The 26,257-nt window shown below is 32.9% G+C and overlaps 2 protein-coding genes across 6 annotated transcripts in view; both read right to left on the bottom strand.

Moving 5' to 3' along the window:
• mwh (multiple wing hairs) overlaps positions 1–26,257 on the bottom strand; it is a 127,554-nt gene that overhangs the window by 76,098 nt on the left and 25,199 nt on the right. Inside the window, exon 1 of one of the 5 annotated variants that reach the window (XM_090104294.1) lies at positions 15,859–16,007. The exons of the other annotated variants lie outside the window; for them this stretch is intronic. The gene's annotated coding sequence lies outside the window, so the exon portion shown is untranslated. Of the gene's footprint in view, positions 1–15,858; positions 16,008–26,257 lie in introns of those variants that run through there. 5 annotated transcript variants of the gene reach the window in all.
• LOC149906272 (uncharacterized) lies at positions 24,672–26,092 on the bottom strand. The gene has a single exon (XM_090104301.1). The coding sequence runs from the start codon at positions 25,783–25,785 to the stop codon at positions 24,805–24,807; it is 981 nt and encodes a 326-aa protein (XP_089960427.1). The 5' UTR covers positions 25,786–26,092; the 3' UTR covers positions 24,672–24,804.

Here is a 26,257-nt window from a genome sequence, read left to right as displayed (position 1 = left end):
GGAGGCAAATAAGTGACGCAAATTGCCAACTGATGCGGTGGAGAAGACTTGACTGTGGGTGTATCAATAAGCACCCAAAAACTTTCTAAAGATGAATGATAAAAAAAAATTGGTTTAGAGATAATTTTTGTAGAAACTGCTATTAATACTCCACCACCATCACGTTTGCAATTCGTAGAGTCACCTCTGTCTCGCCTGTAGACAATGTATCTAGAGTCAAACAATTCACTACTGTGCACAGAACTGTTCAGCCAAGTCTCAGTTAGAACCACTACATCAAAAGAGTTACACAGAACTTGTCTAGAAAAAGCGTGAGTTTTAGTTCTTAAACCACGCGTATTTTGGTAGTATAAATTCAACATTGTTAATGATTATTATCTATAATTACACACTGTAAGAAACTAATTGATTTTCTTTAACACTTCCAAGCTTTTAACGATTATAAGATCAGAGCCATCATTTTTCCTCATGTAAATTCTACCATTACGAATCCAAACATATCTGTAGCCTTTTTCTTTGGCTCTAATCCTTGTAGCCGCATGTAACGCCTTGTTAGCGGGGGACAGATGTTCGCTGACAAAGATTGGACAGGAATTACCCGAGAGGCCGAGATGTGAGCTATTTAATTTATTTAGTGGGTTCGATTTATTGAACTTAGCTATTGAGGCGAGTAACTCATCGCGAATCTTAACCGATGTTAAATGAACTATTATTGACCGTGGTCTATTGCTAGTTCTGTTGACTTTAGCGGTGCGTGTGCAATTCAGGATATCTTTATCGTTCAGGTTAGATTTAACTGTTTTACATAAATTATTGACTATTTTGCAATGCCATAAAACCAAAAATATCAAATTCAACTAGAATGTTAAATACATTTAATTATTTACATTGTTTTATACAAGTAATTGTGGCTCGGTGGCGACTTCAAATAAATAAGTCGGGGGTTCGAGACCAGGTAAGTGTGCAGGATATGAATTGAATATATCATGCGTAGGAAAGTATTATAAGAAATAAATATGATAAGGAAATCATTTAGAAAAGGTATAATTATTATTAACTAGCCTCCGCCCGTGGCTTTGCCCGCGTGGTGTTTTGATAAAAGGTAGCCTATGTTCTTTAAGATTGTCAGACAGACAGACAGACAGAGTTACTTTCGCATTTATAATATTAGTAAGGATAACAGACTCACTGGTTGCCTCATCGTTAAATTATGTTTCTTGATTCTTCTAGTCAGAAAAACTGATAGAAAGGTAATAGACGGCACAGTGTATATAAAAGTAATATGTATATCATTTATTGGATCAAGTTTAATCGATGTTTGACAGAAGAAATCTCATAAATAATTATCTAATCGTTATTTATTACAACATATGAAAGTAATTAATAACCAGATGCGCTATACTTATAAAATATAATTACTCATTAACATATAAATTTATTCTTTACTAGAACCGCCCGCGGCTTCACCTGCGTTGTCTAAAATTTAACATATTATATACTAAAACCTTCCTCTTGAATTGCTATATCTATTAAAAAACCCATATCAAAATCCGTTGCGTAGTTTTAAAGATTTAAGCATACATAGGACATAGGGGCCGAGAAAGCGAATTTGTTTTATACTATCCTATCCTACTATCCTATCCTATAAATGCGAAAGTTTGTGAGGATGGATGTATGTGTATTTGTTGCTCTTTCACGCAAATACTACTAAACCGATTACAATGAAATTTAGCATACTTATAGAGGTTAACTTGGATTAATTAATAAACTGTTCATCTTGACTGTTGAAGGAGATTTTTATAATACAGTCAAATAATAAGAAATACCTACATCGTTTGTGTGCTATTTAGAGATGAGAAAACCTTTACTTTTTTAGGGCACATACCATAAAATTATCTAATACTCATGTATGTATTCTTCTTATATATAAAAACTAGCGACCCGCCCCGGCTTCGCACGGGTGCAATACTGATACTAAATACACTACAGAAAAACTGTGAACGTTGTATATTATATAAAAATTAAAAACATAGCGGCCCGCTCCGACTTCGTACGGGTATAAAATAGATAGCCGGGCGGCCGGCCGGTACCGCCGCAAACGCTACGTCCCGCAATTTTTAAATCTGTAATATCTTCGAAAATATTCACTTAAATCATACGGTGTAAAGGGCCATATAGATCTATATTAAATGAACAATGTATTCAAGGTATTTAATTGGTTAAGGATTAATGCTGTATTGGTTAAAATCGCATCGAAAATTAGCCATTATTTGTCGTAAAAAGTAAATGACAAAAAAAAGTTATTGTGGGTTATCCATAAGAGATAGACATATACCATCGCGGACTTTTCTGTAGACCTTTTCAATGTGTATAATACTTAGTACATTATTTTCATAAAACTCGTAGGGTTCAGCCTGCGTTTGCAATGTAAGCGGAAAAATGTAATTTTTTACGACATCACATTAGAAACCTCAAAAATAACAGTACTTCTCCACTATTTAATGAATGTTATTATACATATAAACCTTCCTCTTGAATCACTCTATCTATTAAAAAAAACCGCATCAAAATCCGTTGCGTAGTTTCAAAGATTTAAGCGTACAAAGGGACATAGGGACATAAGGACATAGGGACATAGGGACAGGGAAAGTGACTTTGTTTTATACTATGTAGTGATGAATCGCAAAATGTGTTGGTAAGCGCATAACTCGAGAACGGCTGAACCGATTTCGATAATTCTTTTTTTATTATATTCCTTGAAGTACGAGGATGGTTCTTATATAGAGAAAACGTAAATATGTACCACGGGCGAAGCCGGGGCGGACTGCTAGTTTAATATACAAACGAATAAGATGTCTCTTCAATAGAAACCTTTAACGGTTCTTTATCAATAGCTCACTTTCTCCCAATAATCGCCGAGTCACTGATAAAAAGAAAAGTGATTGTACGGATTAGAATATACATGCTCATATATGGTTTACGACAATAATTTAACCATGTCTGAGATCTTATAGACTACTTACTAGCTGTGTCCCGCGTCTTTAACCGCATTGCTCTGCTCCTATTGGTCTTAGCACTATCTTTAACTAGCTTTCCGCCCACGGCTTCGCCCACGTTTTCAAAGAAAAACCCGCATAGTTCCCGGTCCCGTGGGATTTTCGGGAGAAAACCTATCCTATGTGTTAATCCAAGTTACCGTCTATATTTGCGCTAAATTTCATCGTATTTGCGTGACAGAGTAACAAACACACACATACACATCCATCCTCACAAACTTTCGCATTTATGATATTAGTAGGAAACCTAAATTAATTGCAATCATCCAGTTGTTAACGTCTAAAGTCCACGCGAACGAAGTCGCGGGCATCAACTAGTTTGTAATATAGGACTAAATTATACACAAGAGCGTATGTGACGCGTGATTGCCACTAATTGTCGCCCGTGGCGTCGCCTGGAATCCAGGATGTTACGGTAGCTAACTGTGACTAATACTGGTTAACTGGATTGCATCTTATTACGTGATATTAACTTTTCTTATATAATTACTTGCAGGGAGTGAAATGCGGATTTTTGTTAAGCATTTGTAAGCGATTTAGCGCGCCATTTTTGTGAAGCGTTTGCAAGTATTTAGTTATCATAATGTAAGATTTGTTCTTATTTATTTAGGCTTATATCAAGTTTTACACATATGTAATATGTTACATATATCTATTTCATTAATTTTTGGTGGACGCGATAAAAAAAAACTTACGGTTTGTTTGTGTGCTATGAAAAATTCAGCAAGAACAATAATTATAGAATAAGTACATAATATTTTATATATTTTTTGTGTAAATTTTTTGGATTGTAGGTATATTCTGTTCGGTTGATGAACAAACACAAAAATCTCCGTTAAACAACATAGTTATTGGTTGCGTATCTTTGAACCATAGATTTTGAGTTATTCAAATAAGAGAAACGGGAATAAAAAGAAGGACGTAAAGCCAACCATATAATTTCGCCGTACACGTGTGGAAAATTCATTCATTCAGTCAATAACATCAGGCATCATCGCAGACAGATTGAAACAATGTTAATGCATAAAACATAAACTCCCTTCAACTTGTGACAACCCTATCAATAATGGCTTGCGCAAATAAATGCTCCTTCAATGTCTTTATAAAGCCGCAAGTTATGTAATGCAAGGATTCCTATTCATGTATTCCCTTGATGGGCTGTTAAGCGTTTGATGACGTCATAAAGTATCGTCTGGGGATAGGGTTGTTAACATTTTAATTTAATTTTCGGAATAAACATGATGATGCTCAGTGTCGATTTCAATTCTACCCACTCATTAATAGAATCATTTAACATGTTTGAATTTGAGTAGTATTTAGGTAATACAAAATATGAACGATACATATACAAAATATATAAAAATCTTAATTCATAATAGATAAATAATGTCAAATTATTCCTGAAAAGTTTCCGAAAAGCAAAAAACATTGCAATAATTTCGCTATAATGCATGTTAGAATTTAAATTCCAGAAAGCTCCCGGATTACCCAGCTCTCTGGCAACCCTGGAACTAATAAAAAGGTTGACTTCGTAACATGGCGTCATATCTTACGACTGGTTCTAATGAATACTTCAGGAAAACTAACTGAGATTTATTTATAGTATTTTTTATAGCAGCACATCTTGGGTCCGTATTGAAAAACAGGATTTTACTTTTAGTCTTTATTACCTACTATTGTCATTTTTTTTTAAATTTGTATTGCTCCGCTCCTATTGGTCTTAAGTCTTAACCTGATAATATACCTATAAGTCTATGTCTATCTTACAGGGTAATAATTATTCAAACCCGTGGTTCTTGAGATTACCGCGTTCAAACAAAAAACTCTTCAACTATATAATATTAGTATAGATATTACGCAACACAGTATCGTGGTTTACTCCAATTATAATTAACATTTAGAGCAGTGAAAGCTAAACACCGACTCGAGGGCCATATTTCGATATTCTTGTGAAATCGATTTGCGAAAGAAAGTGAATTATCGAATTATTACCACGGTTCATTGATTGCAAGTTTGTTCATCGTTTCGTGTTCTTTATGTGTACATTTTATTATCTATACTAATTATGATAATTTTTAGTTATTAACAAAATGCATATATCACACATGCAGTCTACAGCCAATGTTCTACCATAGAATACAATAAATGTAAAAATATAATCCAGTCAAGAATTTCCTATAAAAAAATCCAACAAGCTAATAATAAGCAATCGAACTGGTAAGCTGGAATAAGAAGTATGTCTGTACGTTTGTAAGTGAAATATATGACGAATAATCTACGAAAAAATAATTAAAATCTCACGTCAAAAATCAATAATGCTCAACTTGAAGTGCAAGCACTCACGTAAATAAAGTTAGATAACAATTAAATGAAAAATATATTAATTACGTTGTAAACTGTACAAAAATAATTCCCTGGATATTTATATTTCTAGAAATCCATTGAGCGGCCATTGCCGAAGCGTTTCATGCCAATGCATATTTCTATTAGCATGCATGAGTGCATGCGCAAATATGCGCATACGCATAAAAATATGCGCCCGCGCATCGCAATTTCCTTAAAGGTTTGTAACGTTAGCATGTGAATGTTAAGTGTTATTCAAATTAAGTTATGCATTTTATGTTATAGACTATAAACTGACGTAAGACTAACTGTAAAAGATTGTTTATCAAAGAGAGATTACAGTTGAAAAAAAAAAACAAGAAAGTATACATAATTTATATATTTGAAATAGTTATGCTCTACAGATTTTACCCGCGGATAATACGCCATGCAGAGGTTTATTTGTAAAAAAGTAGCTTATTTTTGAAAGAGCGTTTTCGTTCTAAACCTTACCCCAATCGGTGCTGTGGTTTTGCCGTGAAACCATACCAGACGTACAGACTACCCGCATCACTAAACCTACCTAGAATATAATACAAAGTCGCTTTCCGCCGTCTGATAAATATAATTTGTGAAGTTTGACAATGCGGGAGAAGCCGCGAGCGGAAAGCTAGTTGATAATATAAGTATGGACCTAGTTGTACAAAATAACAGACTGAATTCATCACTCCACAAATCATTCTTAAACTAATTTCTAAATCCGTTTCGCGTGATCAATAATAATCTTCCAAGATACTTTCACTTATATTTATAGTAGAAATATATAATATTTGCATTAAAAAACATGCAAACACGCACATTGTTTATTTTAATTTGTTTATCAAAACGGGTTTATAATTTTAGTCCTGTGGCGGTGACTGAGACTTCAAAGGCAGTGTCTCTGGAGATAATTGAACCAGTTTCTATAAGATCTAGACATAATATTATTATTAAGCCTTATCTATATCAAGCTTAGTACTTAACTTTTTTAGTAATTAAATCCTTATAAAAGTAATACGAGTTTCATAATCGGAATAATAAGTATGTTCTGTCTTTACGCAAAAATAGCTATAGATTTGTATACATTTTATGATCTACAGGTGTAGACTTTAGAGAAAGACATTATTAGGCTCATTTTTGGGACAAAACTTGAAGCAAGAATGAATAGTCTCGATACAGATGAATATAATATTATGATTATAGCACTTTCATGCAAAAAATACTTTATTGATTATTCTGAAATATAAAAGAAGCTTATGAAATAACTAACAGCCAACATGACATAATATACCCATATTTTTTATTCAAAAGCATGCATGCATCACCAATAAAAAAAAATGTAAAACTACTACGAGCTGAATTAGTGCCTCTATAGATTAATAACGGTTCATAAATCTCAAATCAACATTCTGATAGCAATATGTTTTATGCTAAGGTTTTATGAATGTAGATGTGTGTACTTGCAATCATAGGTACAGCTAATCTACACTACTGTGTTTGTTTGATTGTAATGAATAGGCTCATAAACTACTGGACCGATTTTAAAAGTTATTTCACCATTCGAAAGCTACATTATCCACGAGTAATATAGGATAGGGTTTATCCCGGAAATTCCACGGGAACGGGAACTATGCGAGTTTTTCTTTGAAACCGCGGGCGGAGCCGCCGGCGGAAAGCTAGTATTTCGTATGATTCCAATATGAAGAGAAAATCCAATTTATTTCTTGATTCAGGTAGGATCGGAAATGACTTTAAATTCTTATTATGTCCAACATAATAAGAATTTAGAGAAGACAAAAAAACCGGCCCATTTTCCTGGTTATTAATTAAAAGCTTAAAAAATGCGTTATTCTATGCTCAAACACATATGTTCATAGATTTTTAAAATATCACAAATAACAACTTCCATAAAACCAAATATTATTTATAATACCTACATATATTTACATTTAACATACTTCATAACATAAGGCAAGTTCCTACCTAAGGCAAGTTCTTACCTATACAAAGTTATTTTCCAAAAAGTTCACAATAAAACTAAAGCTTATCTTCATCTCCATTTACATTACTATTCCACCGGTTTATATTCTAGTAATTCCTATCTAGATGTAAAACGTCTTCAGTTAAACCTAAGCCCGGTATAAAAACTTAAGTATCACCTAACAGAAGCATTACCCAGGAATGTTATCTCACTTATCTAAGTTTATATTTAACTTGGAACATGTTTAAGACATTTATAATAACTTGATATTTGCATTTGAATTAATTGTGACTCGTAATGTCTTCTTGTAGCTTCGTACAATGATTAGTGCAAGAAAATTTCATCTTGAGAGCCTTGGTTCTCTACTATTATAATTTATAAATATTATTTTACTGACGGTACTTTAGTTATTTTTTTTTTTCATTAATATTTTATACTAACTACTTCTAGGTAAGAGCACTTTATTGCACGTTTTAAAAGAAAACAACTCGTTCGTCTTTATCGCGGCAAAACATTTTCGACACCCATACCTACACAAAAATGGTAACAAATAATTATATTATAATGTTACTCTATAGCTATTATACAAAACGCAATCCCCATTTTCTGTCAATAGAAAGTACATAATTTCCGATTAATTATACTATTACCATAGTATAAATGCTATTACCAACTACATAATTGGTTGCGGTGTCCAGCAGAGCAAGTCAGCTGTAAGGCTATAGTTACTGTTAAAAGGTAAACGAGATCTAGTGAAGCGTAAACATCCAGTGGTTTAGGAATTTATCAGTTTACTATTCTATAATATTTATGCATTTTTCTGGAATGGAATTTGATAGCATTTTTGTTTATGTTTATCAATTGGTGTAGATGTGTTAAAATTATTATTATAATTGTTATCAGCATTGAAAAATATAAAGAAAAATAAAAACTTAGCGAACCTTTCCAAAGCACCGGTTTTTGCAAGTCGTTTGTAGTCGTTTTTAACTAATTTTAAGGAAGACCGTATATCTTCAAAATTTAATAAAATTTAAACGCCTAGCTTAACCATACAGTTAGGTTATAGGTATTAGGTGAAAATTTTCAAGCTATTAATATAATAACATCATCAAAATCATCGAGACACATCTTCATTAAACGTGCATTTGAATTTTGCAAAAATAAATTTATCTATTATGTACTTAATAAATTACTCGTTTTCTATTTGTAATTCCTACAAATATTATAATAGGATTTTTTGTAAATAAAATTTCAATAAAAATATCGCGCAATAAAGTTTTATTACTATCTTAAACTTCAACCAAGAAAACGTTTTTTCTCGCATCTTGCGTGTACAGCTTACAAATGGGTGTATTCTAATAGTGTAAGTTGTTATTTATGTGGTATTTTCAATAGCAGCTGCATTTTATAACATTTAGCTAGAAGAAATAATTGCCAAGATCCTATCAATAGATGTAAGACGCAAGTCGACTGCAAATCGTCTTGATGAATGTGAGATGATGGGATATATTGTTTTTCTTTTATTTACAAAGTGCAAGTAATAATTTTAATTGAGCGTACATTTTGAATTTTTATTGTCAGAGAGGAACCTATTAAGGTACTTGACTCCACAATGAGTAAGATAATATGAAATATAATGAGCTATATAACGTTTTTTACACGCTTTTATTAGCTTCACCTGCATGTTTGTATGTAACCGACTTAGACTCGATTTAGACCCACTTTAAACGGCCAGATTTAATTCAAACATTTAGTACACTTATCAAAGATTGTTGGCAATACAATAATTGCACAACTTTAAGCGTGACAAAATGTTACTATTTTCATTTTCCTGTGACTGGTTGCATATTGTAAACCTCACATCTCGATCCACGCCTACGCACACCACGTTTTAAATTCCGTTCTATCTATCACAGATAATATAATACTAAATATCTATAGTCTTTTAAAAGCATTACGCGCCAAAAACAGCCTACACGGCGCGCGGCGTTGACCGAGTTGTCGATAACGGTCAAGCGAGTACCGTGCTTTACGAGGTGCTATGTTTTCGCCTAATGGAATAACATATATATAATGGCATATTAAAATAGATGTTTTATATGCTACAAAGTACATTTATGGCTATTTAAAATAATCTTATTGCATGCAACATCTACTATATAACAAGTCAATAACTGCGTTAAAAACAACCGACTTCAAACTTGCACTTGCAACATTTACAAATACAGACAAAAATGCTCATAAAATAAAAACTACTGGGCCTATCCGAATAAATTTTTTATGGGACCAATTCGACACCATCCCGCATCGAACAAAAAAAGAATCACGTAAATCGGTTCAGAAACCACGGAGTAATCGGTGTACATACATTAAAAAAAAAAAAAAAAAAAACATACCGGCCGAATTGATAACCTCCTCCTTTTTTTTGAAGTCGGTTAAAAATAAGTCGGGTTTTCCTTCCTGTCGAATGCACGAACCGATTTCCACGGTTTTGCATTCGTTGGAAAGGTCTCGGGCTCCGTGAGGTTTATAGCAAAGAAAAGGTGTCTCTGATGGCGAAACGGAGTTCGCCCGGTTTGCTAGTTGGATATAAGTTGTAGACTTTGACGTAAAACTAGGTTATTTCCCCTGCACTTAAAAAAAGGTTGTTTAGAAGAATTATTGGTCAACATTTAATGTAGTTTAAAAAAAACTGAAAAACACGCAAAGTCGTGAAATTATATTATTGGCACCCAAGAATCAGTGACAATAATATAATTTCACGGCTTTATGAGTAAACAAAGTTTGAATAAAATTTCGTTTGAAATACGTCAGAATCGACTCTAAAGGAGTCCGTTACACATAAACAACTACTTAAAAATACAGGTGAAGCTACAAGCTTAAAAAGCGTGTAAAAAGTGAATTTATTTTGTCTTCCAAAATACGATAAACTGGAATATCTACCATGCTCTCAATACTTGTAAAATCATAGTATTGATTAGTGAAAACGCCATAAAAATGAATTGAAATCAGTTCTATTTACTTACTTTCTGACAAGTGCTAAGTATTTCCAAGTTGTCACTTTTACTTGCTTACTTAAACAGAAAAGTTAGTGGGCTAGTTTAAATTAAAGAGTTTGTTTTAATGTATTAAAATTTTACCTTTGGACTTTGGAGACGATACATTATTGATATTCATTATTCATATTATCTAAATATGTAGGTTTATCATAATACTAGCTGTCCGCCTGCGGCTTCGCCCGCGTTTTCAAAAAAAACCCGCATAGTTCCCGTTCCCGTGGGATTTCCGGGATAAAACCTAGCCTATGTCACTCAGAAATGATGTAGCTTTCCAACAGTGAAAGAATTTTTCAAATCTGCCAAGTAGTTTCGGAGCCTATTCAATTCATACAAACAAACAAACAAAAAATCAAACCTTTCCTCTTTATAATATTTGTATATGTATAGATGTATAGATAAACTAGTTAACTAAGTATATATTCATATTTCTATAATTTATTCTCAGTTAAAATAGTAATTCCCCAAGTTTGAGCAATATGGGAAAAATACCGGCTTTCCCTGCCTATAAACTGTAGGTCGTAAGCCGTGATCATATTATTCATGATCTCGACTGACAACTTATAAGAGCAATATCTAACATTCTTTGAGGGTATTATCGACTTTCTTAGCTAGCATACCGACATTCAGGGCATTACTTATAAGTTATAACATTTACTGTTACGTCCCTTTTAGTATCAAATTGGATGATGTAAAGGGGAAAACTTTAAACGTTTTTTATTGCTTCAATGAAATAAAATCTTCTGTTTAATCAAAAACATACAATATTAAAATTGACTCGATAAAAAAAACACGATGTTACCTCTAATTTTCACACTTTTACGATTTCTACTTGACATGGTATAAAACATTGTTTTCTTTTTCAGAAACAATTACTTATATAAAAACATTTGCGAGGGCTTTGACAAGGCAATTGCTAAAATAACTTTTGGTTTTATCTCGATACGACACTTTTGGCACTTAGGTACCTTATACATTTTTTAATTCCGCAAGAAATAAAACATTATATTTAGTGCCGACGTGAAATCTAACATTGATAACCATAGTATATTTTACATTACAAAATTATTGCAATAATTACCTGACAAATACGTTTGGACAAGGCCATCGCATGAACAAGATTTTGGTTCAAACTCAAACTCAAACATTCATTTATTCAATTAGACTACTATTAAGTAGCACTTTCGAATCGTCATTACATAGTATTTTTAACATTTACCACCTTTTAACATATTTAACATATTTTTAACTTCTACATAAGATATTACTTCCAGTAGGAATAGTTACACGATTACATCTTCCAACCAGTTTCAAGTAATTTCAGATAGCATCTCTCCAATGTCGTCTTACTGGACGCAATGCAGAAATATTCTAAATATACCTCTAGTACAAAAAATAAACAGAGAATAAATGTACATTTCTTTTACATGGGAAACGGGTTTAGCTAATCGTTAGGAACAGTGGCTTTAGCGTAGTTATTCCTACCGCATATTTATTGTTACGGAGACTGATGTCCTACAAGAATAAAGAGGAAGAAATAGGTATTTTATATAATTGAACTTTATTACAATAATTGGTAATAGAGATGTTATATAAAACCTAACCTAACCTAACCTAACGGCTAACCTAACCTAAACTTGATTTTTTTTGGCGCGTCGACGGAGCCCCGCTTCGCGGGGCTCCTATTTCTGTTTAGTTTTTTTTTTTAAGAAACCTAACCTAACCTAACCTAAACTTGATTTTTTTGGCGCGTCGACGGAGCCCCGCGAATAATGATTCCGTGATTATCCATGTCTGTTTTCTTATGATTTCAATTGTTTGTTTCGAATTTTAGTACTAGTTATCTAGAAATTTCAAATGAATTTAGTTGAATACTCAAAACTACCGCGTTTTTTGCATAAAATAGACTACTTTTTTAAAATATAATTGGAATGAAGTGAAAGCATTATACGTGGTTTTTACCCCGGGGCACAGACGAACGTCCTAATCTATACTAATATTAATATTATATATGGAATACTGAAGAGTTTGTTTCTTTGAACGCCATATTACAGAAACTACTGGACCGATTTAAAATATCCTTACACCGTTGGATATTTACGCGATACCTGTATGTAACATCCTTTATATTACCTCTAGGGTAGGAAGGACAACATGTACATAATCTAATACGTATGATAAAATAATATGTATCTGTAATACAATTATATAATAATATGTACCTAGGGGCTAGGTAATATGTGTATATGTACAATACAATATATTATATAATCAATCAATATATATCTGTAAATTACTTAAATTTTATATAATACTAACCGGAATACTTAATTGCTAGAAGGGTATATTTCTCAAGATGCTTTATATATACATATATACATATATATATATATAACAGTTAAACTATTACTGAACGGAAATCCGGCACTATATGTTAAATAACGTATAAATGTATACAAAATAATGTTTTTGTGAGACGTTTACCGTTAGTAACTATACCTAGTTCCTATTATATTATCTGTGGCACGATATACCTAGTTACCGGTGCATTTGTTATAGAAATCATTTTATTTACGACTAGCTTCTCCACGCGGTTTCACCCCCGTGGCTCCACTCCTGTTGGTCGTAGCGTGATGATAACCTTCCTCGATAAATGGGCTATCTAACACCGAAAGAATTTTTCAAATCGGACCAGTAGTTCCCGAGATTAGCGCGTTCAAACAAAAAACAAACTCTTCAGCTTTATAATATTAGAATAGATAAACGAAGGTAAAAAAATTAAGAGCTGGTACCTCGAAAATAATATGAAGATACGTTTTTTTCTCACACAAAAATTTACTAAATTTTATACAATATGTAAGTACTTTAAATATAAAATGCAACTAGGACCACATGAGTAGGTAGGAAATACCTAGAATACCCATGTAGATATATTATACCTCTAAATAATCTATTTATTATAAAATAGAAAGATTTGAAGTGTCATTCTCCTTTAAATTAAAACTTAATATAGATACCTACTTATATAAATATTAAATTTTAATATAGGTACCTAGTTTATTGAAATATTAATATAATAAGCACACGCAATATACCATGTATTTTCCATTAAAATTCATCATAGGGACTCAAATGATACGTAATAAACTTCTGCGTAGGTACTAAAATCTGATTTAATGGCCGCTTTTATAGTCAATTAACGTTATCCACGTTAAACTTAAATTAAGTCATAAATAATTTATTCAAATGTTTGAAAACTTGGCTTTTTAATGACTTTTCACAACCATAACTGACACTTGACAAGAATTTTAAATAAAGGCGGCCTTTTTAAATAGATTTTCAGTTGATAAGTTCGTTTTATTATTTTTCTATTTTTTATTGATTTTGAAAGTAAGTATAAGTAATTAGCTAGCTTCTAGTTATTATTCTGTGGTATAACGTATGAAATATTTTTACTAAAACAGTATAGGTAATATAGGAATACTTATACTATAGTATAAGAAGCGACGAACTTATAGTGATTAGTGAACGTACTGTATGTAGGTACTAGGTACTTACCTAGATTGTTGAAAAAAGTAGAACACAAAAACAAAACACTAGTCAAGATAAATGTGTATGATGTAATTAAGGTAACTACTTACATAGGAAATCTTCCAAACGAGTATTCGTAATAGGATTCCTCTAAGGCTACAATTAATTGGCTTATCCAAGTCTTCATTCTTCGGTTATCCATTTAAAATCGTTTTATTATAGTATCTATTTCAAGATTTTATCGATTTAAAATACGGACCTGACGTCTTGATAGCAGGCGGGAAAAATTATAGCCATAAACGAGATGCGCTTTTTAATTTATGTCCATAGATTATGTAAATTACATAAGATACCTACTAATCCTACTATAAAAATAATATTTGCATAAAATATCAAAGAGAATACAAATAGGTATTAGGTACTAGGTACGTAAAAATAGTTTTATCACAACCACAACGATCTTGAACATAGAATATTATTTTGACGAAATTCGAATTATAACTTTTTTTTTAATAAAGAACTTTTTTAAGGCAGCCCGCGAGATATTCTAACCGGCCAGCATCATTTTTGTAAAAGTTTCGTTCAACCTTTTTGGTCGTGGATCATGGTCATGATTTGGAAAGAAAAAAAATATTCACGTTCCAAATTTAAACCTTTCGGCAGTACTTTTGTAGTAAAATATAGGTTGGTAGGTAGGTAGATGGCGCGAGAAAGTTATTCAACTTTAAACATACCTGACTATATGCTATATTATAAAATACCTAAAAATTATGAAGATTATATTTCTGAGACATCGATAAAAACTTTTATATTATCATTTTACTGCAGTTTTTGAGCAGTTGATTAGGTAGGTACTTTACCAAAATATGTAGCTATAGATGGTACATCATGCTTATTTAGATTTAGGTAACATCGGCTCAATAAATAGGTAGGTAGGTAACTTACAAGTTTTTGCATCTGTATTTTCCTGGTAACCTCTCTTCTACATGTACCTATTATATCTTGCTATACTCGCAATTAAGTATAATAATAGGTACTTAGCTAGGTACCTACTTCTTTTTCTTTTCTAATCGTTTGAGCGAACTTTTTTCTCCCTGCTTAGGCTTCTGCATTCTTCATAGAATCTAACAATAATTACCTACCTACCTATAATGAATGCGACAAAATGTTTGTTTGTTTTGTCTATTATTATAGTAGGTAGGTAAGGTTTTTGGTGTCCAGAGATAGAAGCTACAGACACACTCTCTTCTCCACTCCTGAGAGTGAGTCCAGACATAAGACGGGCCAAGTCGGGACGAATGCTACTAGATAGGTACCTACTTATTCGTTTATATTTTCTAGACATAGATATAAATATTTTATTTAATATTATTTATAATAAATATTCAAATACTTACATAATAACCAAATAAATAGAAAGATTAGAAAGCAGGATTTCTGAAATCTTCATATGGATCGTATCTTTAATTTATTGCAGCGACGCTGTTTTTTTATCTTCATATTTTCTTTAATTAGCTATAATTAGCTTTAAATTGCATTATTTTTATTTATATTCTATAATTAGCTTTAAATTGCAGTATTTTTATTTATTTAGGAATGTGTAAATATTCGATAACACGAAGTTACGCAAGCTAGGTATAAATCGAGATGAGTTCTTAACTTAGATCAAAGGAATCACACACATTATTCAATATAGGTAACACAACCACAATAAGAAAAAATCTTACACTTGTAAATTGTAATTATAAAATATCATCGTCTATCAATCCTCGAGTTAAAAAGTAAGATTTTTATTTACATTTTACACTAATTAACTCAAATTTCAAACAATTAACAGTTATTCCATGAACCATTAAAAACAAAAAGCACTTACCTAAAGAAATGCTGGCTGCTGCACAAAATAATGACCACAGATCTCACAATCACAAACACACAAAAACAAACATTGTCAATATAACAAACAGTTAATAAAACGCACGAACACAACCCGTCACTTGCACGGTTGGAACACGACTAGCGCGTCTTTGCGTTTGCCGTCTTAGCAAAATGCATTCAACAGTGAACTTGAGTTTTCAAGAGCGAGGCTGTATTCTGAAGTCGATGTCGTTTTTGGATCGCATTTAAATCGTTGTCGTATGGGATATAGTTAGTACTATCAAGTAGTCGGGAAAAAATCGCTACCTAGTGGCTAGCTATAAGGCCGCCCGCCATTTGAACATTATATTTTAAAGCTATTGCATAGCTCCTATCGCGGGCCTTGAGCGCTGGGACCGAATTGAGAAATTCCGTAACGAAAAAACCTCACGCTCCCCACTCCGACGGACACGGAGGTGTGGCTTGAAGGCATGCTATGCAATAGCTTTACCGCGGCAATCCCCGAGTGCCACACGTCTTTTTTCTTATTTTATGTTCTTTCTGTATTTCTTTTTCTTCTGTGTACAATAAAAATTAAATAAATATCAGCTATTAACTACTGACTACTCTGTATAAAACATTACACAGCGAAGTATAAAGTATGTGTGATATACTTACTGTCTGTAATATATTAAAATTTAGTATGAATTTGAAAACTCAAATATTTATGTATCAGTTTATTGATAGTGATTGCAAACAAATCTCATAAAACAGAATATCTTAGTGAAGATCCTACCACTCATGAAATTTCCCCGTTTATTCGGAAAATCTATTCAATATTTTGTTTTTTTGTTTATTTATAAATCGCAGTTTTCATAAATAACACAGAACCAAAAAGTACTTAATTAATAATATTATGTACCTAATACCTATATGCTTACAAAAAATGGTTGTAAAATTACAAGCTATCTTACTTGTAGAACGATAAAGTATTTTTGAAGTGAAACTTCTGTATCGGGGTTGGAAAAAAATTTAGTGTAACATTTTTTCGTTACGCGTGACAATTTTTCGTTACGCGCCATCTTTTTCTTATCCCTACTACGTACACAACACAATTCGACGTATTTCTGTAAAGTTGCATATTATAGTATTTTATTTTTGACGTGACAACGTCTTATAATTCGATTGAGCCGGCTGCACGCACGAAAAAACATGACTCATGCGGCGTTACCTCGCTCTGAGGCGTTCCATGTAAGGCTCGAAGTGCAAGCGAGAGCGCGGAACGAGCCACAAAGAAGCACAATCGGACGTTGTCACGTTCAACTATCGTCAGTAAACCGACTTTACAGACAACCAATTTTTTTGAAAAATAAGGTCATAAAGAAGTTTCACTTCTTACGTGTGTAAACTAGTACACGCACACATTTTTTTTTTGTTGAGATACAGATATTATATTGTTAAACACCACAGCACTTAACATCGATAAATTCAATAAATCCTTCAACAATTCATAAAGTAAATCCAAACACTAAAAAAAAGACGTGTGGCACTCGGGGACTGCCGGGGTAAAGCTATTGCAATTTGCATAGCATGCCTTCAAGCCACACCTCCATGTCCGTCGGAGTGGGGAGCGTGAGGTTTTTCGTTACGGAATTTCTCGATTCGGTCCCCGCGCTCAAGGCCCGTGATAGAAGCTATGCAATAGCTTAAAAATACATAATTTAAACTATATAAAGTATCACTCACAAGTCACAAGAGGGATAAAATCATTTGTGTAGGTATAGGTACATGTATGTAGGTATGTTAGAATTTAAATACTAAAATATTGTTTTCCAATTAAAGTAAGTCAATCAGAATAAGCCCGTATTATTAAGGTGGCTACTGTAGCGTACGGAGTACGGACACTCACCTTATTTACTCGCTCGAACGAAACTTACTATTAATTACACAATATTACATGTATAAAATATAAAATAAACTTTTGATTAATTACTCAATATGTTCATTGTGTAATAAATAATAATTATCATTAATTTTGCCTACGCTACGCGGTACGCCCGAGATTGCTGCTGACTTTAGTCAAAGGGTGAAATTAAAATGAATTTCGAAGATTTCCCGATGGCTTTTGGCAAACCTAATATAAATAATTATAAACCAGTCCTTCCGCGAAGAGATTGTGTTTCGGAATTTGACTATAACACATGGACTTCTATGCGTTTACTTCTAATTATTTAATAAATTAAGAAATGTAGTTAAAATATTATGTACTCTTATACCTACTCTAAAGACCCATGTTTTATTAATTTATACATCTATAGGTACTCAATGAACCATTGTCTATTTTTATCTTTTATATAATAGGGTAAAAAGATAAGTTGTTATTTATGTAGGCATTGCATAATGTGACAGGTGCATCTTACGCAGCTGCTTCTTGCAACTAGTTACTAGTTTTTAATTAGAAACTTAACATTTAAGTTCTAAGGAATGGTCATCAAATACCAAAGTACATAATATAGATATGTAATAATTCACCTAACACTATAACAGTACTTTTAACTTTCAAGTATTTGATAGTCACAAAAAAATAAAGATTATATTATATAAAGAAATTTTATTCGCAATGCGTAGGTATGTACTATGTATTAGGTTTAGGTAGGTACGATTTTATTAATATTCTGATTGCGGAATGGTGAAATCATCAGCTGTGCTCATCTCCCACTTTTTTATAAGTTATAATTTTTACGTAATACTTGTATACGTAGTACATATATTATTATTAGTCTGTATGGTATGGCTATTGTAAGTCCTATACAATATTCTATTAGTCCATGCTATGAACTGTATTTATCAAAGAAATACTCGAACAATTATAGCATAAATTTCATTGTAAGACGTATAAGTGCCTGTAGCTGTGTTGACTGAGCCTCGTACTTTAAAATCGATAGATGCTGGTTCAAATCATCGCCGTACATCCACATTTTTTTATCTTTTCCCGTATTTTATGGTCATATAAATAATACTGTTTACAAGGGAATACTTAAGAAGAAAAAAGATATAGACATTTTTTTAACAGAAAATAAAGAATATATATAATATAATTATATTATATACACTACTCTGATCACTATGTCGAATGTTTGTAGTGGGTGTCGAAATCGTAATAGAGGTACTCACTTCCTTAGATGCTCCCTAAAAACTAAAATAATAATTCAAAAACACCGGAGTTTTTAAAACAACGCCCTCTAGATGTAATAATTGAAAATCGATAGTTTGCTGTTTCCTTAGTTCTAAAATTGGTCACTAGGTGGCGCTTTTAAAACTGCAAATTAAATAATAAGCTCAAATGAGAGCGCCATCTAGCAATAAGCTGAAATTACGGGGTACGATCTCTAGTATGACAATCATCAGTCCTCTTTAGATTCTATTAGTCCATGGTCTGTGGTAATACTTTTTATCATTGGGATCGATAAAGAAATAAATGGCACTATTTAAATTGAGTCATTGAGGTGTTACATTATAATTAAAACTTAAAAGAAATCTATTAATTAAATAAACCAATTGTATAAAATATACATATTAATCAAAGTTATTTTGAATATAATACGACACATTATTAATTAATATTTTGGTAGAACCATACATTTTGTTAAAGCGCTATCTATATAACAAGATTAACAACTACACGTTTTAAATGTAAGCTTGCTACTGCAGCAACGTAGTTCTCGTCTCTATCAATAGATGGCAGGGCAATAAAATGGTTATGGCATACATATTATCCGTAGTATATTATTATTAGTCTGTGATATTATATTATTAATTTTTTCATGTTGTTTAAAGCCCTTGAACCCTATAAAATTAAATTTAATAATATATGTGAATTTTTCTATTGCTTTTTAACATAGTAGAAAAATAATATCCTTACTTATTTCTATTTTCATTTTAATAATTTTTAGCGGTCGGTAAATATTTAAATATTTGATAGAACTTGACACACATTTAGTTAAAGCGCCATCTATATAACAAGATTAACAACCATACGCTTTAAATGTAAACGTGTTACTGCAGCAACGTAGTTCCCGTCTTTATCAATAGATGGCAGGGCAATAAAATGGTTATGGCAAGACATCTTATCTATTATTTATTTTTTTAATGTTGTCTATAGCCCTTGACTGCTATAAAACTAAACAAGTCAATAACTGCGTTAAAAACAACCGACTTCAAACTTGCACTTGCAACATTTACAAATACAGACAAAAATGCTCATAAAATAAAAACTACTGGGCCTATCCGAATAAAATTTTTATGGGACCAATTCGACACCATCCCGCATCGAACAAAAAAAGAATCACGTAAATCGGTTCAGAAACCACGGAGTAATCGGTGTACATACATAAAAAAAAAAAAAAAAAAAACATACCGACCGAATTGATAACCTAATTATATTGACCGACCCGCGAAGGCGCAAAAAAAACCGAAATTTACTTATTAATAATTTATTGTAAAAAAATTACATTATAAATTATTCCTAACTTAAACTACGTCCCTCCCGGTTCAATGTTGGAACCAAGAGTGCTCGTCGTCTTCGGCGGAGCAGCTACAGCGTCGCGGTGGCGATGATTGCCGCAACACTCTCTGGAATCGCAGGTGTGCGCGATGTCGCAATTGCTAACAGGTGCAAGTCCTTCTTGGGTGGCCCCATGCATCCTCTAATAGTTAAGGCGTGTTATATGTAGGTACATAACAACCTCCTCCTTTTTTTGGAAGTCGGTTAACAATCAAATACTATCTATGAATAATTTTTCTATTACTTGGTAACTTGAAATGAAATGAAATGAAATGAAATGAAATGAAATATGTTTATTGTGGACATAGAAGATACAAATAAAATAAAACAAGAAACTTAAATCTAACTTAAATCTATGTTTGCCACAAAAGGCCTGCCACTCAGTGCGATACACTGATTTTCAGTGGTTGCCTTAGAATGCCCTGCTGACAGCGGATGTATGTTTTGCTCAAAACTGCGTCATGTTATTAAAAAATAAAAAATAAATATATATATATATATATATATATCTATTTTAATATTATGATAATATACATATACTTTAAAATACTATAATTATTAATTTTAATATTATAAATTATAATATATACTTATACTTAGGAAATAAATAATATTTAAATTTTAAACATTAGTGACGAGATTATTGGATAAATACTTAAATAATAAATAAACACATAGGAACATTATTGGGAATGCTAAATTTTTTCTTGTTGACGTTTTTGAAAATCGAGAAGATATGACTTTAATTTTTTTTTAAAAGAAGATAAGCTTTGTTGTGAACGAATAGGCGGCGGTAAGTCGTTCCAACATTTTGAGGCTCGATACCTAAAACTGCCTCTAAATGTAGAAGTTCTATGTAGGGGAATTTCCAACAAAGAACATGCGTGTCTAGTCTGGTAGGTTGTATTATTTTCCGCCAACCATTTCAATTTATTGTACAAATATACAGGTACTCTATATTTTATAACATTAAATAGAAGCGTAGCCAGGTGTAAGTGGGTACGATATTCCATTTTAAGTGAGTTGTGTTTGATCAAGTACGGTGTGACATGATCACGATAGGGAATATTGTAACAATAGCGGGCACACGCATTTTGCACCCGTTGCACTATTTTTTTCGTTGATGCCAGCAACCTAGGACCTACAACCACATCCGCGTAATTAAACTTCGACAAGATAAGCGACTCACAAAGTAATTTCCTGACATTAACACTCAAGGACTGTCTAATCCGATAAAGCAGTTTCAGTCGGTAAAAACAGTTTTTTGAAATATTTAAGATGTGCTTGTGAAATCGCAAGCCTTCGTCAAACACTACACCAAGATTACGCACTTCAGTCACTCTTTCTATTGGATCTCCGTTTAAAAATATGGTAGGTTGTTGGGCCAATATTGAATTGATTTGATGAGTTGAGCCTATGATCATATATTTGGTTTTGCTAGAATTGAGAGAAAGACAATTAGATTCTGACCAAACCGATATACGACTCAAATCATCATGTAGCCTTTCCAGAGCGATGTCCATCTCACTCGCCTTGAACGAGAGGTATAATTGAATGTCGTCCGCATACATATGGTATTTGCAATGCCTTATGCATTGCGTAACATCGGCTGTATACAAAATAAACAAAAGAGGACCAAGAATAGAACCTTGCGGTACTCCTCTGGAAACTTCCGCCCATGCCGACGAACATGCATGTTGACTACTTTCCGCTTTTAACTCTACCATTTGTGAGCGGTAGGAAAGATAACTTTTAAACCACTGTAAAGAGTCATCATCAAAACCGTAGTATGAAAGCTTGCAGAGAAGCAGGTCTATATTGATACAATCGAAAGCTCTGGAGTAGTCTAAGAGGATTAACAGCCTCCCCTCCCCTCGATCCTGTGCCTCCAGCATATTATCAACCACATCCAACAGAGCTGTTATGGTACTGTTTTGTTTCCTAAAACCCGATTGCCTAGTTGGTAACATATCATTTAAATCTAAATACCGCCTGACTTGCTCACATACAACTTTCTCAAGAATCTTTGATAGACATGGCAAAATACTAATTGGTCTAAGATCTTTAAGACAATTTGGATTGTTAGTTTTGGGCAATGGTTTAATGAGCGCTTTACGCCAGGTGGAAGGGAAGGTGCAAGTCTTAAGTGAAGTGTTTATGATATTCGTAATTGTTTCCAGAGTAAAGGGCAACGATAATTTTAACATATCTAGAGAGATTCCGTCGTAACCAATAGCATTAGAATGCAATGATCTAAAATGCTTAAACACCTCGTCTTTGGAGACAGCCGCAAAAGAAAACAGTGGAGTCCCTTTTTTATTGTTTAAAAAGAAATCTATGTCCTCTTTAGACGCGCACGATCTACCAGGAATATCTAAAAAATGACGATTTATATCATCCGGCTTTCTAAGATGCTCCGGCAACGCATTGTCAGTACTTCTACTGATATTAACATTTTTTTTTATATTATTCCAGAGTATACGCGGGTTATTAAAATTCGTGTTTACAAACGTTTCAAAATAACATATTTTTTCACGCTCAATCGCATTCGCAACCTCTTTCTTTAACTCCAAATAATATAATTTATGACTATCCTTTTTAGAATATTTTGCTCTAGTATATGCATCATTCCTACGTCTCATCAGTAACCTGATATTGTACGTGATCCAAGGGTAGTTCTGATTTTTTACCAGAAAGTGCTTAATGGGAGCTAGACAGTCATAAATTGATAAAATGATTGAATTAAAATTCGAAACAAAATTATTAATATCCTGGTGGTCTATTATAGCATCCCAGTTAATGCTTGACATAGCGGTTTCGAATAGTTCCATGTTAATATCTTTAATTGGTCTGTATTGTATTTTTAGAGGGATACACTTATCTTTAGCTATGTAAAGTTCGCACGAAACAAACGCATGGTGACTTAAATCATTTATATGGTTCACTGATATCCGTTGCACATTTATGTCCGTACATATAAGGTCAATAATAGTTTCACTATGATCTGTGAAATGTGTGGGTTGATTTATAATTTGCGTTAAGCTCGTCATTGTTAAGAATTCTAGCAATTTGCGATAACCGATGGTACTCTTGTCTGCAAAATTAATATTAAAATCTCCCATGACTATAGTATTATCAGCCCATGAAAAACTAGCGACCGACTCATGAATTGCGTTAACAAAAGTATCGACATTCAACCATGGCGGGCGGTAAGCTGTGCCGATTACTAGTTTTTTACACCGAATGTTTAAAGTTATCCACATTTGCTCAACATTTAAACAACATGGATGTTTTAAAACTTTCACATTCAAACTATTTCTAACATAAAAGCCAACGCCACCGCCGCGACCTCGCACATGTGACGGTCGAGGTATATGAACAAGGCGATAACCAGTGAACTTAGGCGCACGACCCTCTTCTCCTTCTTTTAGCCATGTCTCATTAATACCCAACACATCCACATTGTGTTGCTCCATCGCAGCAAGAAGCTCTTCGTGACCAGTACCAAGCGAACATATGTTTATAAGGCCAATTACGAGATTTTTTATAACCATCATTATAGTATATTAATATTAAATAAAATACATATTGGACAAAAGAGTAGATAAATATGAATGTATTTAAATAAGATATGCAATATCATCATTGCATGGAGTTTTAGTGCTAAATCATTTACCCAATTAATATAGTTTATAAATAGAAAAAATACAATAAAATAGTAAAATATGGAAGAAAGTACGAAAAACAAACCAAACATACCACCGGCAACAAGGCAGACCAAAACAACATCAATTTCTCTACGACAATAATGGAAATAATTACTATTAATTATTATATAATGACAAAATAAAACAAAATAAACAACGATAAACAAAAATCTTACTTCTATCACTATGATTACGAGTGTAACGCTTAGACAATAACTAAAAGTAACAACAAAATAAATTCTCGACACTAGAGCAAAAACATTAGTAAAAAAATAAGTCGAAATTAACTTGTGATTAAGCAAAATATCCAAGGCAAGTAACAAAACCTTTAAAAATATAATGATGTTTAAAATTGTAACATACAGTATGGCAAATTCAATCTTACTAAATATATCAATTTGTATAGAACGATAACAGGTTGTAATAATATGTTTCTTTAGTATACAACAATAAAACGGTACAATTAGATTCAAATGAGATGGTGTATAATATTTCACAGTACGAACTTTTAGGCAACGCACTATAAAATTGCAAATTACTGTAAGCTTAACATCATAATAATTAACCCAAAATAAATTAAGTGCATTTAAACCTGTTACATAACTTATATAGCTAAATTCGTATATTACTAATACAATACAATAAAAAATAGTTTTTTTCTCAACTGCCAGGAATACGTACAATATCGAAAGAGTTATTGACAAAAAACCTTATCTATATCGTGTTCCGATCTAACATTGACAATTTTCGATTTACTATCCCGTCTAGCATATACATGACCCGCGCGAGTCCATACAAAACGCCAGTTATTTGACCGCCCTAGCTTCTCACGCGCTGCAAAGAACAGTTTGCGGTTAGCATACGTTAGATGTTCGTTCACGTAAAAGCGGCGGGGCTCCCCTCCCACCCCCGTGCCGCTGGTGTCCGCGCCGCGCCGCACGCGCGCCGCGCGCAGCAGCTCGTCGCGAAGGTGTCGCCGCGTGAGGCGCAAGACTATGGGGCGCGATTGTATCGCATCGCTTGCCGCGCTCCCATTCGTATCTACGCGTTTACGCACACCACGCCTATGGACGTTAACAATATCACGCTCGTCTATAGATATGCCAATTTTTTGCGCTAACGTGATTGCAATGTGTAGTAAATTTTCGCCAGTATTTTCATGAACACCCGAGATTTCTACATCATTCAACAGCTTTTCCTGCTCAGATTCATTAAGCTGTTTCTTTAAGAGGTCGATCGAGTCTAGACTCTGTTGTAACTGCTCATTATCAGCCGCCACGCAGGCCCCACTCTCCAGTTGTGACACACGCTCCTCTATGCTGTCCAATCGACTATCAAAGTTAGTAACTAAAGCAGTTAATTTCGTCATATCTGATCTAAAGTTCGATATCTCAGTCCGAAGGAGCTTTATCTCCTCTATCAGAGAAGGGGAACTTTTTTGATGGGGGGATACAACATCGAGAAATACATCAGCATCTTGACACTGCGCGGGAGTAATTTCGACAGCTTTAGAAGTATTTTTCGCTTTACATGTCTTACACATCCATTTTGTATTGCCGCGGGCGTCTGGGCTATAATTGCTACATTGTTTATGATAAGACATATTACACTTATTGCATTTTACGCCATCTGCCAAAGCGAAGAACTTTCCACACGCATTACACTTGTTTGCCATTATGTAATTAGTACTATTGATTGTATCAAAGTAATTCAAGCTTAGTTCACCAGATGGCAGTAATATAAATTAATTATTTTAAGTCTTCAAATTTACGGTCAGCTGTACTGAATAGTTGCGGGTATCGTAAAATCAGCTGATCATCAGCTGTGCACTAATGTTTATTATAATCACTGTTGTTCACGAAGATAACACTATACTGTTCACTACACGTTATTAATGGTATATCTTATAACTGTTTTATCTACTTTTAAGTGTTAACAGGTAAGTTTACTATTTTTAAATTGAAAAAATAAGCAGAGCGAGACTGTCACACACCACTGTCAAAAAGACACTCTTTTAAATATAGTAGAAAAGGAATATCCTTACATACTTAGTTACTAATTTCTATTTTCATTTTAATAATTTTTAGTCTTCGGTTTTTTTGTTGTACCTACATATCTTTATAAAACCTTAAATATAATAAATAGGA

The sequence above is a fragment of the Colias eurytheme genome, chromosome 8 (assembly GCF_061535395.1).
Source record: "Colias eurytheme isolate Ceu_HAF_F1 chromosome 8, ilColEury1 Martin Lab GWU primary, whole genome shotgun sequence".
Taxonomy (NCBI): domain Eukaryota; kingdom Metazoa; phylum Arthropoda; class Insecta; order Lepidoptera; family Pieridae; genus Colias; species Colias eurytheme.
Note: the sequence above shows the minus strand (reverse complement) of the source record. Positions and strands in the feature narration are given on the sequence as shown.